This window comes from Trichomonas vaginalis, chromosome V, assembly GCF_026262505.1.
Source record: "Trichomonas vaginalis G3 chromosome V, whole genome shotgun sequence".
NCBI classification, from domain to species: domain Eukaryota; phylum Parabasalia; order Trichomonadida; family Trichomonadidae; genus Trichomonas; species Trichomonas vaginalis.
Window position 1 is genome coordinate 25,851,423 of NC_067207.1, and position 14,841 is coordinate 25,866,263.

The window sequence follows — 14,841 nt, forward strand, 5'->3', positions numbered from 1 at the left end:
TAATCGTAGTTATCAGACTTCTCTAAAATGATTCGGAAACACACGTCCTTTTACTAGCATATTATCTATTAAACGGTTAGTTATAATTTAAAATTACGGACCACGAATATTCAATTAGAAGTTATTGTCATTTGTTCAAAAAAGCGGCCACTCGATGTATTTTTAAATGTAAAACAATAGAAAAATGTAAATAATGTCATTAAAAAGGACAAGAAAACAAAAAATTGATGTGAAATCCAGATTTGAGTAAGAAATAAACAAATATTTTATAAATAAACTAAGTAAAATTGGAAAATATAATTCACATGGTTAAAATAAAATTAAAAAACAAATAAATATTAAAAAATATTAAAAATTGGCTTAAAAGAAGCGAGTATTGGTGATAGGTTTCTCTGTAGATGTCGAATTATCTGTACTCTTACTTCTCTGAGACTTTGGAGTTTGAGATTTCGGAGACATAACGTCTCTTTCAATGTTTGACATGATTCTATCAACATGCTTAAGGTCTGCGAGGCCTGAGAAAGCCATAATCCTTGCATCAGGTGACAAAATGTCATGTTCTGTCTGCATTTCGCTTTCATGCATTTCAGCTTCATAAGTTTCGTAATCCGGAGTAGTTGGTCTTAAGTCAGCGTTATCATCTTTAATAGCCTTTGACTTTAAGAACCTCTTTCTCGTTGCTCTGAGTGAAGTGACCAAAGAATCTCTATTCGAACCTGGATTTTCTTCATCGGAATCATCAGAAACATGAGAATTCCACACAAATGTTGGTGTTCCTCTGTTTCTTCCACTCAATGCTTTTCCGAGCCTGCTGGAATGAGGTGCTCCTGTAGAATACCTAACTGTTTGTGGCGGAGCACTTGTTATTGAAGACATTGAATCTTCGGAAGGAACTTGGTTTGGCCTGTAAGAATTAACTCTTGCAAGACCATTAGGAGAAGTAATTGTTGATGTTGTTGGTGTTATCCATCTGTCTTTCTTCTTCTTCGTTGTGCTTGAAGGACCTTTGTTGCTGTCCATTTGTTCATTAATCTTCTTTACTTCTTCTGATGTCATCGGCTGTAATTTCGTATGGTTTTCTTTCTTTTCTTTCTTTTGTTCTTTGTTTTGTGGTGTTGTCGTTGATGTTGCAGGCGAAATAGACAAAGCCTTTCTTCCACTTGGTGTTTGCTCTTGTTTCTTTTGAGGAGCAGGTTGTTGTGTTTGTTGTTGTTTGTCATCAGGAAGTTCGACAATTGGAGCGAAAATTGATGGTGGAGGAACATTGTTTGTTAATCCAAGAGAAGCCAAAGGAAGACGAGGAAGACTTTGAGCAATTGCATCTGTTCTATTTAGTTGCTGCATTTCTTCATCATCTGGTTTCTTCTTCGGCTCAATTCTAACTGTTTGTGCTATTGGAGGATTGTTTATTGGATTTGGCATGTTCTGTAATGGTTGAGTAACAACAGCTGGTTTTCTTTGTTTGTTCTTATTGTTGTAGTTGTAATTTGCAAGTGAAGTTAATCCGGAACTTTGTAACAAAGCATCAGCCATTTGTTGTTCTTCCTTTGATGCTGTAACGATCTTCTTTGGCTGTTGTTTCTTTGGCTCTTCCTGGTCAATTGTGTTGTCTTCATCATCAGCTTCTGCATTCAATAACATCGAAACGGATGTTGATCTTTCATCAGGAGTCATAACAATTGAAACATTTTGTTTCTTAGAGTTGTTGATTGGAGATCCATCTTCAGAAGGTGGAGGAGAAAGAGAAGAATCCCTTATTTTCGCTGGTCTGTGTTCTGGATGTTGTTTCTCTGCAGGAATGAATTGTTTCTCAGCTGATTCTGGTTTCTTTATTGGTGGCATTCTTGACTTTCTTCCAACTGTTGTAATGTTTAAATCAATTAAATCAGGTGGTTTTGAAATAACTGTTTGAGCTCTTTGTTTCTTTTGTTGTTGATTTGGTTTATTATTGTTGTTAATTTGTGGATGAGTTTCTTGTTTCTGATTGTTAGGATGCTGAATATTGACATGTTGGTTGTTTTGAGGAGTTGCTTTTGTTTGTTGTTGCTGTTGATTGTTTTGTGGTGTTTGTTCCTTTGGTTGTTCCAATTTCTGTTGAACTGTTTGTTGTAAACTTATTGTTGTAGCTGGCTTTGGTTGTTCCTTTTGTTGTTGATTTGGCTTTGGTTGTTCTTTCTGTTGAGATTGATTTGGTTTTGGTTGTTCCTTTTGTTGCTGTTGTTGTGGTGTTTGTTTTTCTTGAGTTGGAGTCTGTTTAGGTTGTTCTTTTTGTGGGGTTTGTTTTTCTTGAGTTGGAGTCGGTTTAGGTTGTTCTTTTTGAGGAGTTTGTTTTGGTTGTTCCTTTTGCTGATTTTGTGGTTGTTTTGTTGGTTCTTTCTGTTGAGATTGATTTAGTTTTGGTTGCTCCTTTTGTTGTGGTGGAGGAGTTTGTTCCAATTTCTGTTTAACTTGTTGTTGTAAACCAATTGTTGTAGCTGGTTTTGTTGGCTCTTTCTGTTGTTGTGGAGTTTGTTTTTGTTGTTCTTTCTGTTGTTGATTTGGTGTTTGTTTCTGTTGAGCTGGAGTTTGTTTTGGTTGTTCCTTTTGTTGAGAATGATTTGGTTTTGTTGGTTCTTTCTGTTGTGTTGGAGTTTGTTTTGTATTGTTGTTTGTTGGTTTGTTTAAGTTTGCTGCAATAACTGAAGAAAGAGGAGCAGTTGATGATTTGTTGTTTGTTGGAGAAGGAGATTTCTTTGCTTCTTGTGGTTTCTGTTGTTGTTTTGCAGCTGGTTTTGTTTCTGTTTGTTTTGGCTGAGATTTGTTATCAACTGGTTTCTTTGCATCAGTTTTAGCTGGTTGTTGCTTTTGTTGAGCAGGTTTTTGTTGTGATTGCTTGTTATCTATTATTGGTTTAGCAACAAGAGCTGCAGCAATTGGAACCGTTGCTGCTTTAGCGTCAATCTTTGGCTTCTCTGCGTTTTCTTTTGGTTTTTCTGGTTCATTTTCTTTCTGTTTTTCTTCATTTTCAGCTGGTTTTTCTGATTCTTCCTTTGGTTTTTCTTCTTTTTGTTTTTCTTCGATTTCCTTTTGTTTTTCTTCTTCTGATTGTAAAGGAGGAAGAATGAGAGCAGCTGAGAGTGGAGCTGTTGATGATTTTGCATCTTTTTCTTCATGTTTTTCTTGTGGTTTTTGCTCTGTTTCTTCTGGTTTCTTCATTGAGTTTCTCAAAACATTCTTAAGAAGAGAAGAAAGAGAACCTGGACTTGGAGTTTTAGCTGGTTTCTTTACTTCTTCTTTAACTGGTTCTTGTTTGTTTTCTTTTACTTCTTTCTCTTCTGGTTTCTTTTCTTTTTCTTCTTCTGGCTTCTTTTCTTCTGCGTTCTCTTTTGGAAGAAGATTATCCACTGGAGCAGAATTTTCTTTTGTTTGATTTTCTTCTGGTTTCACATTTGTTACAATAATTACAGAAATTGGTGCTGCTTTTGTTTCTTCTTTCTTCTCTTCTGGTTTAGTTTCTTTCTTTTCTTCAGGTTTCTTTTGTTCATTTTGTTTGTTTTCTTCAGGTTTTGCAGCATTGTTTGGTTTAGAATTATCAGGTAAATTCTTTAAATTGTTTGAAATAACACCAGAAATAGGAGTAGCTTTAGAAGTTTGTTTGTTTTCTTCAGGTTTATTGTTTTGTTTGTTATCTGTTTGTTTTGTAACTGGTTTCTTTTCTTCTGGTTTAGTTTGTTTGGAACTATCTTGTTTTTGGTTGTTTGTTTCTTTTTGTTTCTGATTTTCTGGAATATTCTTCAAATTGTTTGAAATTATTCCAGAAATTGGTTCTGATTTCTGTTGTTTGTTATCAGAAGGAGAAGTCTGTTTATTCTGTGCCTGTGGCTTTTTATCATTTTGATTATTAATTGGAGCTTTTTCTTCTTTCTTTTCTTGTTTAGTTTCTGGTTTATTGTTACTTTCTGTTGGAACATTCTTAAGATTGTTAGTAATGATTCCAGAAATTGGTTGTTTAGTTTGTTCCTTTGGTTTGTTATCAGATTGTGGTTTAGAAAGAAGATTATCAACAGGAACATTTTGTTTGAGATCGTTGTTTTGTTGTTGTTTTGGATCATTTGATTGTTTGTTTTCAGGAACTTTTTCTTCTTTTGGTTTCTCTTCATTTTGTGGTTTGTTTTCTAATTTACTAGTTATAGCTGTAGATAATGGTTTAGTTTCGTTTTGTTTATCATTAGCTGGTTGTTTGTTATCTGTTTGTGGTTTAGAAAGGAGATTATTAATAGGAACATCTTTGTTTTGTTTCTGTTCATTTGGTTTTTCATCATTTTGTTTATTATTAGAAAGTAAATTACCAATAGGAACAACTGGTTTAATTTCTTGTTTGGAATCACTTGGTTTAGATTGTTTATTATCAGTTGTTTGCTTGTTTTCATTTTGATTTGGTTGTTTGTTGTCTGAAAGTAAATTTTCAATTGGAACATTTGGTTTAATTTCATTTTGTTTGTTCTCTGTTTGTGGTTTATTGTTATCAGAAAGAAGTTTATCAACAGGAGCAGCTGCTTTAATCTCTTGATTTGGTTTAGAATCAGTTGGTTTATTTTCATTTGGTTGTTTATTGTTATCAGAAAGTAAATTATCAATTGGAACAACTGGTTTAATTGATTGATTATTATCTGTTGGTTTAGATTCATTTTGTTTGTTTTCAGTTGCTTTGTTCTCCTGAGTTTGTTTTTCATTATTTGCAAGTAAATTATCAATAGGAACATTTGGTTTAACTTGTTGATTCTGTTTAGTATCATTTTGATTTTGTGGCTGTTTGTTATCAGATAGAAGATTGTTAATAGGAACATTTTGTTTGATCTCTTTATTCTGATTTTGAGACTTATCATTATTTTCTTGTTTAGAATCACTTGTTTGTTTATCATTATCCGCAAGTAAATTATCAATAGGAACAACTGGTTTAATTGACAAATTGTCTTTATTCTCAACATTTTGCTTATTTTCTACATTTTGTTTCTCTGGATTTTGTTTGTTTTCATTATTAAGTAAATTATCAATTGGAACATTTGGTTTGATTGGTTCATTTTGTCTATTTTCAACAGGTTTAGATCCATTATTTTGATTTTGTTTGTTTTCATTAGGAAGTAAATTATTAATAGGAACATTTGGCTTAACTTGTTGATTTTGATTTTGTTGTTTTTCATCGTTGTTGATGAGTCCAGAAAGGAGACTTTGTTTTGGTTTTGGTTCTTCTTTCTTCAAAAGTCCAGTTAAAATTGGTTGTCGTGGAGGAGAATTTGGAGGAGAGTTGTATTCGATTGGTTTCAGTTCTTCACTTGATTTGTTTCTTGGAGGAGAGTTCTTTCCGCCTGGAATCACTGCTCCTGTTGCATCATCTAAGAACTCAGAGGCATCTTCAGCGAAAGTCAGTGTCAAAGGACAATTCTTTGGTTGTTGGTTCTGTGGCAATGGTTGATTTGCTTGTTGTGGTGTTTTTTGTGTCTGTTTTGGTTTAGAAAGAATTGAAGATGCTGCTGTTCGCATTGGAGAAGCATTCTGTGACTTGTTTTCTTGGTTTTGTTGGTTGTTTTCTGGTGGATTGTCAAATGTAACTTTGTTTCTGTTTAATGCGTCTTGTAATGACAGAGAACTTGTGTTATCTTGGTTGTTTTGTGGCTGTTCTTGTTGTTTCTCTTGTTGTTTTGGTTGATTTTCGTTGTTTTGAAGTGATTTATTCACTGAATCTTGTAATGACAATGAAGGTTGGTTATTTTGGTTGTTTTGATTGTTTTGTGGCTGGTTCTGTTGATTTTCTGGTTGTTTTTCTTGTTTTTCTGGTTCTTTGTCCAAATTTTCTAGAGCATTATTCACAGAACCTTGAATTGAAAGAGAAGGTTGATTGTTTTGGTTGTTTTGTGGTTGTTCTTGTTTCTTGTCTTGGTTTTGAGGCTTATTTTCCTTGTTTTCCGGAGAATTATTTGGAGATGAAAGTTCTTTTTGTTGTTCTTTGTTGTTTTCATTTGTTTTTGCATCTTTTACAGCATCCTGCATTGATAATTTATCATTTGGTTTATCATCTTTTTGATTTTTATTATTTTCATCTTCTTTCTTAGCATTCTCTATGGCATCTTGAATACTAAGCTTGTTGTCATCATTATTCTTTGGTTTATCTTCGTTTTTGTCATTTGATTCTGGCATATCAAAAACATTCTTCAACGCAGTCGGGTTTTCTTTATCTTTATTACTTGGGGGAGATTTGGACTGTGTCGGCGAATCTGATTTTTTTGGGACCTGGTCTAAATTCTTGTTGTTTCCGTCGACATCAACTTTTCCTCCGAAATAAGAGACTTCTGTTGTTTGTTGAGCAATGAGAACCTTCAAACGATCCTTTAAGATTGCTCCTTTTGTCATTTCTTTGATCATCTTCCTCAAACTTAAATCATATTTTTCTGGATTTTGTGGATCTTCATTATTTTCTGGATTTTCTTGATTATCCTGATCCTGTGATGCTGTTTCGTTATCATTAGGCTTTTCTTCAAGTTTTTCTTCGATTGTAGATTTAAGATTGAGATCTTTATTTTCAGTTGGTGTCACTTTTTCGGGGGAAGTAGTTTCTATATTCTCTTGAGGCTTATTTGAAGGTACACTTGAAGATCTCTTATGAGGAGAGTGTTGTGGAGAGCTTCTTTGTGATCTATTTGGACTTCCTTTTGAAGAAACAGGCGATCTTCTGTTAGATCCATGATAATTTGACTTATAATCTAATTCGCTCGGACTTCCACTGCCTGGATACATTATAGTTCCATTTCCATATTTAGAAGAATAGTTTGTCTGTCCATAATTCCTGTTCTGTGGTGAAAGAGATCTTGAATTTGCCTCTGAAGAAGCAGCAGATGAGTAATCTATGTTGCTCTTATGATAAATCTTTGGTTTAGACTGCTTTGAATACGGCTGATAGTATGGTTTGTTAGTATTTTTAGTTGGATTTCCTCTTCTCGATGTTGTATTAGTAGCAGTCGATTTCTTACCACCAGATTCTGATGTGTTTGTTCCAACAGTTGATTTCTTTGGTGGACTTTCAACATCAGAGCCAGAACCAGATTTATAATTTTCTGGTTTTGCAAAAGCAGGGGGTGCATAGTCACTCCTCCTGCTCTTTGGACGATCGTCTTCTGAAATACTAGCCAAATCATCTTTATCTGCTTTACTTTGGTCATTTACACTTGGAGTTGTTCTTCCACTTGTTTTATAGTAATGTTCTGTGTTTGGATTCACCATAGGATAACCTGCTATTCCTCGTGGTGAATTCACTGTTGTCTTCGCCGTTCGGTAATTTGTTTTATCATTTGATGCCGTCTTGAAAAGATCGTTATTTTGGTCCAAACGACGTGCAAACAGCGAGTCATCTTTAAGCATAGAAGGATTTCCACTTTCCGATGTTTGTGTACGCTTTAATGTTGAAGTTCGTGGTCGAGAATTAGTTGTAGGTCTTGATTCTTGAGGTGTATCACCACGTTTTGTTACATTCCCTTTTCTTTGCGCTGCATATCTGTACTCAATTTCCTGGACAGATTCTGGATCCAACATCTTGTTGAATTTATTAGGTCCAAACTGAATGGATGGATATAAGTAAGGATATGTGCACTTAGATTCGTAAACATTATCGTTTTGTTTCTTTTTCTTTCTTACATTTATCGGTTGTTTAATAATTACTGGGCGTGGTGAAGAATTTGAAGTATTATTTTCTGTATGATTATCTGGTGAATCAAATATTGAGCTTGTCATTGATGGTTCTTGATTTTGAAGATCGTTAATTTCTTCTTCTTCGGCATTTTGATCATTTCCTGAAAATTGTAGTGATTTCTTTGATAGAGATTCTTCGTCTTCAATTTTCATTCCGTTTCCGCCATCGTCAACTTCATCATCATCGGAGTATTGAATTCCATCTCCAATATCATCGCCGGCATTCTTTCGTTTATGAATGCGTTTACGTTTTGAGCGTAGATCATTTGGAAGATTTTTCTTTGGAACTTGAACAATTTCTGGTCCTTCTTTAACTTTTGATGCCACATTATTAATTCGTTCATTTAATGACATTGGTTGTGGGTTTTCCACAATGGAGCCTTGTTCATAAGAGTAGTATTTGCTAAAATCAATCGCAATTTGTTCCTCTTCTTCGTGAAAATCGTTTTCTACAGTTAATCCACTAACGTTGCCATTCGTCATGGAGTCTCCTGTTTGGTTTAAATTGTTTGATTCTGTAGCATTCATAAATTTTTTGCTCTAAAAAAATTTTTTTTATTTATTGTAAAAAAATATAACGTGCAAAACAAAAATTGACTTTTTATGTAATAATTGTTAGGAAAGAATTAGGCTATATTTGTGTATTTGATTTCTATATTTTTGAGTTCCAAATGTAAAAAAATGGTTCAAACATTGAGGAATCAATTTTGACACTGGTCTAAAAACTAATATAAAGATAAGCCTAAATAGGTATAACATCCTAACTCTGATTTCGCATAATAATGTTCCATTTCTTGGAGGTCCCCAAATAAAATTTGAATGAAAACGATTTTATCAGATTAAATCAGGAATATATAATGAACATGATCATTTTTAAAGGATTTTGCATTCCAGATCAACAATATTTAACAATATTTGTTAAAAATATTTCTTTTTTGATAATAAAATGTGATAATTTCATCTGAAAGCATTCAAATATCAAACATTTACTTGATATATCTCTAACTTTATTTATGGGAAATATAAAAAAAAATTATGATGATTAATACTCAACACATCTTTATACAAATGAAAACTAAGACATTTGGTATATATAAAATCTTTCATGATAGTCCAAATTCTTAATTGAATTTCGGAAGATTCTCTTCTTCTATGATACTCACTCAGGCAATGTACCATCAAGGTTAGAAGTATTGAACTTAATATGTCCAATCTATAGATTAGTTAACGTAGATCTATAGAGAAGTTAATTTTGAGAATATGTCAAGTTTGTCATGGATTTGTATTAGAGGTATTTGTCAATGTTTTCACAATATTTAATATTTCGTGAAGTGAAATGATTTTATTTTTATCGCAGCATTCAATTCCGTTATTTGATAACAGCATTTTATAACATAAATTAAGTCTTCTATTATATTTTGAATGTGAAATCTATTGTTATATTTGTTTTAGAGAATACAACAAAGTCATCTTTATCGCTGAAGTCCCATTAAATGTATTACGCAGCTGTTTACTGGTGTTGTTTCATTTTGAAAGGAAAACGATTTGAATTCAACGGATTTTTAATTTTTTATTTTTTGAAAGTAAACAACGGTTTTTTAATTGGATTTCAAAAACATATGAAATCAAAATAATTTGATTCCATTTGATACTATTTTAATATTGCTTATGATTGTTTTCAGAGATCAGATACATATTATCGTTTGGAATTCAAAAAAAATCGGATCTATAAAATTCAGAAATAATGTTGTTCTTTGGACTTATTGCTTTGGGATTATCAGAAGATGTTTGGGCTGAAATTGGTTTTAACAGCTTCGATGTTCCTATGTCTCAAAACGTAACAGTTCATATCCCAAGTTTTCCAGATGAAGATACATATTTTGTTCTTTTAACTCGAAAAGATATAAATTTCTTAACACCTGATATAAAAGTATGGTGAGAAGGAGAATCCTTTACAGTTGAATCGACAAATTATTATGAATATTATTGCGTTAAATTTCCTCATGGTTCAACTGCTGATTTTGTTGTTGGAACAAAGATTGGACCTGTATTATTGAGAAATCCTCTTCCAAATAAAAAGATAACAATATATTCAGTATTCATTCCTTCAGTTAAAACAAGCTACAACTTCACTGTTCCAAAAGAAAGCTCGAGGTTACAATATTCTTTAAATAAGAAAAACTACATAGATTTAACTACAAAAGAAATTACAATTACTGATATACTTTTTGTTCGCCTTGATCACGATCCTGACGATCCAATTACATATACAATGAACCATATGTACGCTGTTGGGAAAAATTTACCATGGAGTCCATACCAAAATAGAGTATTGTCTAGATTAGATAATTCTCATGTAAAGGTTTTCGAAGATCAATATGATGCATTTAGGCATTTAATAACCACTAACAATATATTATGGATGGAGTTTTATAAAGGTTTCGAAAACCATACAACAAATGACTTATATGTATCTGGTGTATGCATCTTTCCAAGTGTTAAGGATTTTAATAAAATAACATCGGATTATAGCCATAAAGGTTATGTAATAGCACAGAAACGTATAACGTTCACGTCATCTGGAGCACCATTTATGTTAGCTTTCCATTATCCTTCGTCTAGTTTTTCATATTTTGATGAAGCATATATTCTTCAGGGAGAAGGAAAATTCGAAATTGGAAACGTAAAGGGTAAGGACTATTACATGATTTATATTCCAAACCCTTCATTTTACCCATATAAGGTAGAATATTCTGGTTATTCAGCGAAATTTATCAAGATGCATTATGAAACTTCTGAAGAGACTGAAATTAAACCAGGTGAACCATGTGCTATTTATTTCAGTAGGACAAAGAGGAAAGATACAGATAAAATAGTAATCGCTTTCGATGAAAGAATCAAAGGAAGTTTCATACGTCCTGTCATTCAAATGGACAAAAATGATTTCAATGATATGGAAAAAGATCCACGAATAATTAAGAGGAATAAAATCATTATTGCAGTTGTAGTTGTCATTGTCATAGTTGCAATTGTTGTTGGTTGTGTCATTGGATTCATTCTTTGGAAGAAGAAGAAATCTCAATCAGAATCAACTAACGTTTAAATATGAATAAACTAAATTTTTGTTTCATTTCATTAATTCGTTAAATATGCGATGATTCGAGCAATTATATGTCTGATAAACAGTATTAATAGATATGAAGTTTAAAAAAATATATTATCTTTCATTTTTCATTCATTGATTGAAATAACTCATCACGACATATTCTCATTAATTTTTATAGCTTCCATGCGCACCATTCTTTATCATTTTTCATTATATGTTGAAAAATAATATTTCATTAAATAAATTAAATATTTAAGAAGAATAAATGATCTGCTTCTTATGTACTCTAGTATACCATCTTGAGTTTGAACTTCATGATAAGTTTTTCAACAAAATCTAATTAAAATTTTGAAATATGATAGAGTTGCGCAGAATATGTCTGGCGTTTTAAATATATACTTGGAGATTTGTAAGAATAAAAGGTCATGATCTGAAAAATTTTGAAAAAAGAAATTTTGATGAAAAGATTATAATTAGAAGATAGAGAATTTTTAGTAAACATAATATTATAACAATTAAACATATCAACAACATTTAAAAACAAGTGACGTTGGTATATAAGTTAAATTACTGTTCTAAAAGTTTTCCAAGTTCTTTCGATAAGTTGCGAAGACCAGTGCAAACGTAATCCTCACATTGTTCAAGAGGTTCTCCAGTTTCTGCTGCAATATCCTCGATATGGATAAATCCTTTGGCAAAATCAAGGAATCTAAGGTCATACTTTTCTGGATGAGCTGCATCATAGACGACGACAACAGATCCACTATAAATCCTTAAGCCCATATTGTCATGTAATTTCTGAAAAGCTGTGGCTAAATCTTCTAATTTTCTTCTGAATGTTGGGATTTGTTGAGGATATTTGAAGAATTCTTTCATGAAATTGTCGAGTTCATCTTTTGTGCAAAAGAAACCGAAATTACGCTCAACGTAGCATAAGTCGTCGTGCTTCCAGTATCTTTCATCATTTGTGCCATGCCAGATAGCTGCGCGGACATGATAACAGAGAGTTTGAGTTGGCTCTCTATATAATTTTTCATGGCGGCGTGTTGCTTTCTTCTGGGAGGAACCACATCTCCATGATCGTAAGCCGATCTTAAAATCAACAAGACATGGCTTTTCATAACCATGAGTCATATCTGCCTGGAAAATCATTGCGGGCTGGCCGTCCAGAGGTTCGCTTGTCATCTTTGGTGAGAATTTGACTTCAATTGGATCACCCGCTCTTAAAACTGTGTTACCCTCAGTAAAATATCCGGTACCGAGGCATTTTGGCAATAATTCTGGCTTAATAATGTCAGAGCATTTATTTGTAAAGAAATCGTACATAAAAACTTCTTGAGGATCTGCTTTTTTGGCAAAATAGCCTTCACGAAAACTGAAATTTTGGTTTTCATGGCCGAATCTGCTTCTTTTGATATCGCTTCCATTACGGGAATCCATGTGGAGAACTGCGCAATCATTAATAGGTTCAGGATGCTGAGTATTCATCAAGTTTTCTTCTGTTAGAAAAATAGATACGGATTTTCAGATGACTCGCAGAAAAATTTGAATGTACGGATTCTAAAACTGCAGAATTTGCCAGTGTTTGTTTTACTATTTTAATTCGGAATTATGAAGCCATTTGTTTTTTCGAAAAATAATTTTGAAGCTGATCGTGCATAAATTCAATTGTGTAAAAAAATCGATTCTGATAAATGGATAAAATAAGATCATATGATAACAAGTAGAAAAATTTTCGATGACGAGGTTGAAAATTATTGAGTGCTCATTTCTTTGTAATCTCCATTAAATACTGTTTTAAATCTAAAAATTTCCGTTACGATGTAATTTTGGTCATTTTTCCGAAATCAATGCATAAATTTTGAAAAAAAACATCTGAATAATGAGGAGGACGAAGCATACATTTGTTAACTTACACTTTTGGCAGTATGCTAAGGTCATTAATATCCATTTTTGGTCATTTTTCAAATTCATAGTCTATTTATCGATTTTCATTCTTTAAGAGCTATTGACTCGTATTTTATACAAAAACTATTTATGAGTAATGATACGCTCAAAGCTTGAAATTGAAATTTCCTATTGGTCTCAAAATTGCGATATATCATGTGTTATTTAGCCTTTACTAGTGTTGTGTAATTTAGAAAACTGTGAATTTATATCTTTTGTTAGGATTTATTCAAAAAATTATTTTAATTCATGTTTCACTAAATCAAATACAATGAAAATGAACTTATTGACTTCCCAGTTTCAATACATCTTTTTACAAATGACAATATTAGATATCAATTGCAAACGTAGTGTGAATTATTATAAGATCATATAATTGATTTGTTCTTAAGCATGCTTTTCAAAATTTTAAGAAATAAAGGTATTTTAATATACCAATTAAATAAATCTCATACAATATATCATTTTTGGTAAGCTCTAAACTGTATATGGCCTTTCTACTATTTTCAGGCACTTATGTTCATTTTGCAATTTCATTTCTTTGTTCTTTCACATTTCACATTTTGATTTCTGATTAAAACTTTAGATGCCAAAAAGATGAACAAATGATTATCACCCAAATCAATAGGCTTTGAAAAATATACGATGAGTAATATTAAAAAGATATTCAATTTTTATTTGATAGAGTTAAAGTAAAGAATGGTTCATTGTAGATGTTATAGTTATGACCCTAAATTTCAAGATATTAATTTTCCAGAATGTTGGGAAGACATGGATTCAACTAGGAAATTTGGAAAATCTTTGTTCGTTAAATGGAGTTTTGGCAAATTGCTGACGAAAATGGTGAATACTATGTCCAACAGAGATAACTTTTTAAAATTTTAATACATCAAAACAATTACAAAATTTTGATAAGAAAATTAATCTTAATTCATGATAACACTTGTATTTTTGAATTGCATATAGTCTATGCTTGATCCCCCTTATGTGCGAACAGAGCTCAAGGTTCAAAAATCCAATCATAAGGTAAAAAAGGGGGTTGGCGTCCTAAGGCGTCCTAGTGTAAATTTCTCAAAATTGTGATATTTACATCACATTTTTGAGAGGTTTATGGGCGTCCTAAGGGAAAATTGAATAGCTAGGGCGTCCCGAATTTTCATTCTAAGATTTAAATATATTATATACTTAAGTATAATACAAGCAATATAAAAATTAAAATTTTATTATGTTAACTTATAAGAAATTTTTTTGAATTATCGTTGATTTATTGTAATCTTTCCAGGCTATACTTTTGAAATCAACTTTACCTGTCATACGCATTAATGTAGTAGATGTCCAGGTGTAGCTATTATATCCCAGCAACATTGGTATTTTATCATTGTAAGATATCAAAATGAAGCGTTTTTTCAGATATAATTTTTCGTAAATTTTTCAAAAATAAGATGGTAAAAAAGCCTCGACTTGCTCGAAAAATAACAATTTTTTTACTTGTAAAAATAACCCTTTTACAGCATGGGCAGCTATTCAATCACTATTTCTTTTTCTAAAAGTATATTTTTCAAAAAAAATTAAGATCAAATTCGACAATTTCTTGATGAAAGCAAAAATATTACACATACTTCTAGATGCATGGGATAAAATATGCAATTATTCAATCAATTCGCATGATTTGAAAAAAAAATCTAAATTTGATAAAAATGTAGAAATTTTTTATTTTTAACTTGAGATTCGATTTTTTTGATCCAATTTGTGAATTTTTTTTGATCGGAATTTCAATTAATTTGTTGATCAAAAATGACCTCACAATGTTTGATCATAAGTGAAGTCATCTTCATGGGTATTTAGAAATTCCAAGAGAAATTGCTTATTTCTCGCAGATGTAATAGTAGTAGGATAGGAAGGGTTGTGTGACTTTTTTTGTTACATCTATATATAGATGAAGGTATGTTTTCCCAGCCTCTATATATAGATGATATAAAATTTTTTCTTACGTTTTTTAAGTCATGAATTCGTAAGAAAGCGCGACATTATTAAATAAATTAGTAATAAATATTATACACTCAACCCAT

General features: G+C 31.8%; 3 protein-coding genes across 3 annotated transcripts, besides 1 other annotated feature; 1 reads left to right on the forward strand and 2 right to left on the reverse strand.

Moving 5' to 3' along the window:
- Positions 1-36: 36 nt before the first annotated feature.
- Positions 37-8,256, reverse strand: TVAGG3_0403290 (uncharacterized protein; the record flags this gene model as incomplete). Its single annotated transcript, XM_051232833.1, has 1 exon — positions 361-8,247. One exon carries the CDS (start codon positions 8,245-8,247, stop codon positions 361-363), a length of 7,887 nt encoding a protein of 2,628 aa, XP_051102563.1.
- Positions 8,257-9,468: 1,212 nt separating this feature from the next.
- Positions 9,469-10,822, forward strand: TVAGG3_0403300 (uncharacterized protein; the record flags this gene model as incomplete). Its single annotated transcript, XM_001307467.2, has 1 exon — positions 9,992-10,822. The coding sequence occupies one exon, from the start codon at positions 9,992-9,994 to the stop codon at positions 10,820-10,822; it is 831 nt and encodes a 276-aa protein (XP_001307468.1).
- A 551-nt stretch (positions 10,823-11,373) lies between these two features.
- On the reverse strand, positions 11,374-12,327 carry TVAGG3_0403310 (inositol polyphosphate kinase domain-containing protein; the record flags this gene model as incomplete). The annotated part of the gene is made up of 1 exon (XM_001307468.1): positions 11,393-12,313. The coding sequence occupies one exon, from the start codon at positions 12,311-12,313 to the stop codon at positions 11,393-11,395; it is 921 nt and encodes a 306-aa protein (XP_001307469.1).
- A 1,470-nt stretch (positions 12,328-13,797) lies between these two features.
- Positions 13,798-14,657: a mobile genetic element.
- Positions 14,658-14,841: the final 184 nt, after the last annotated feature.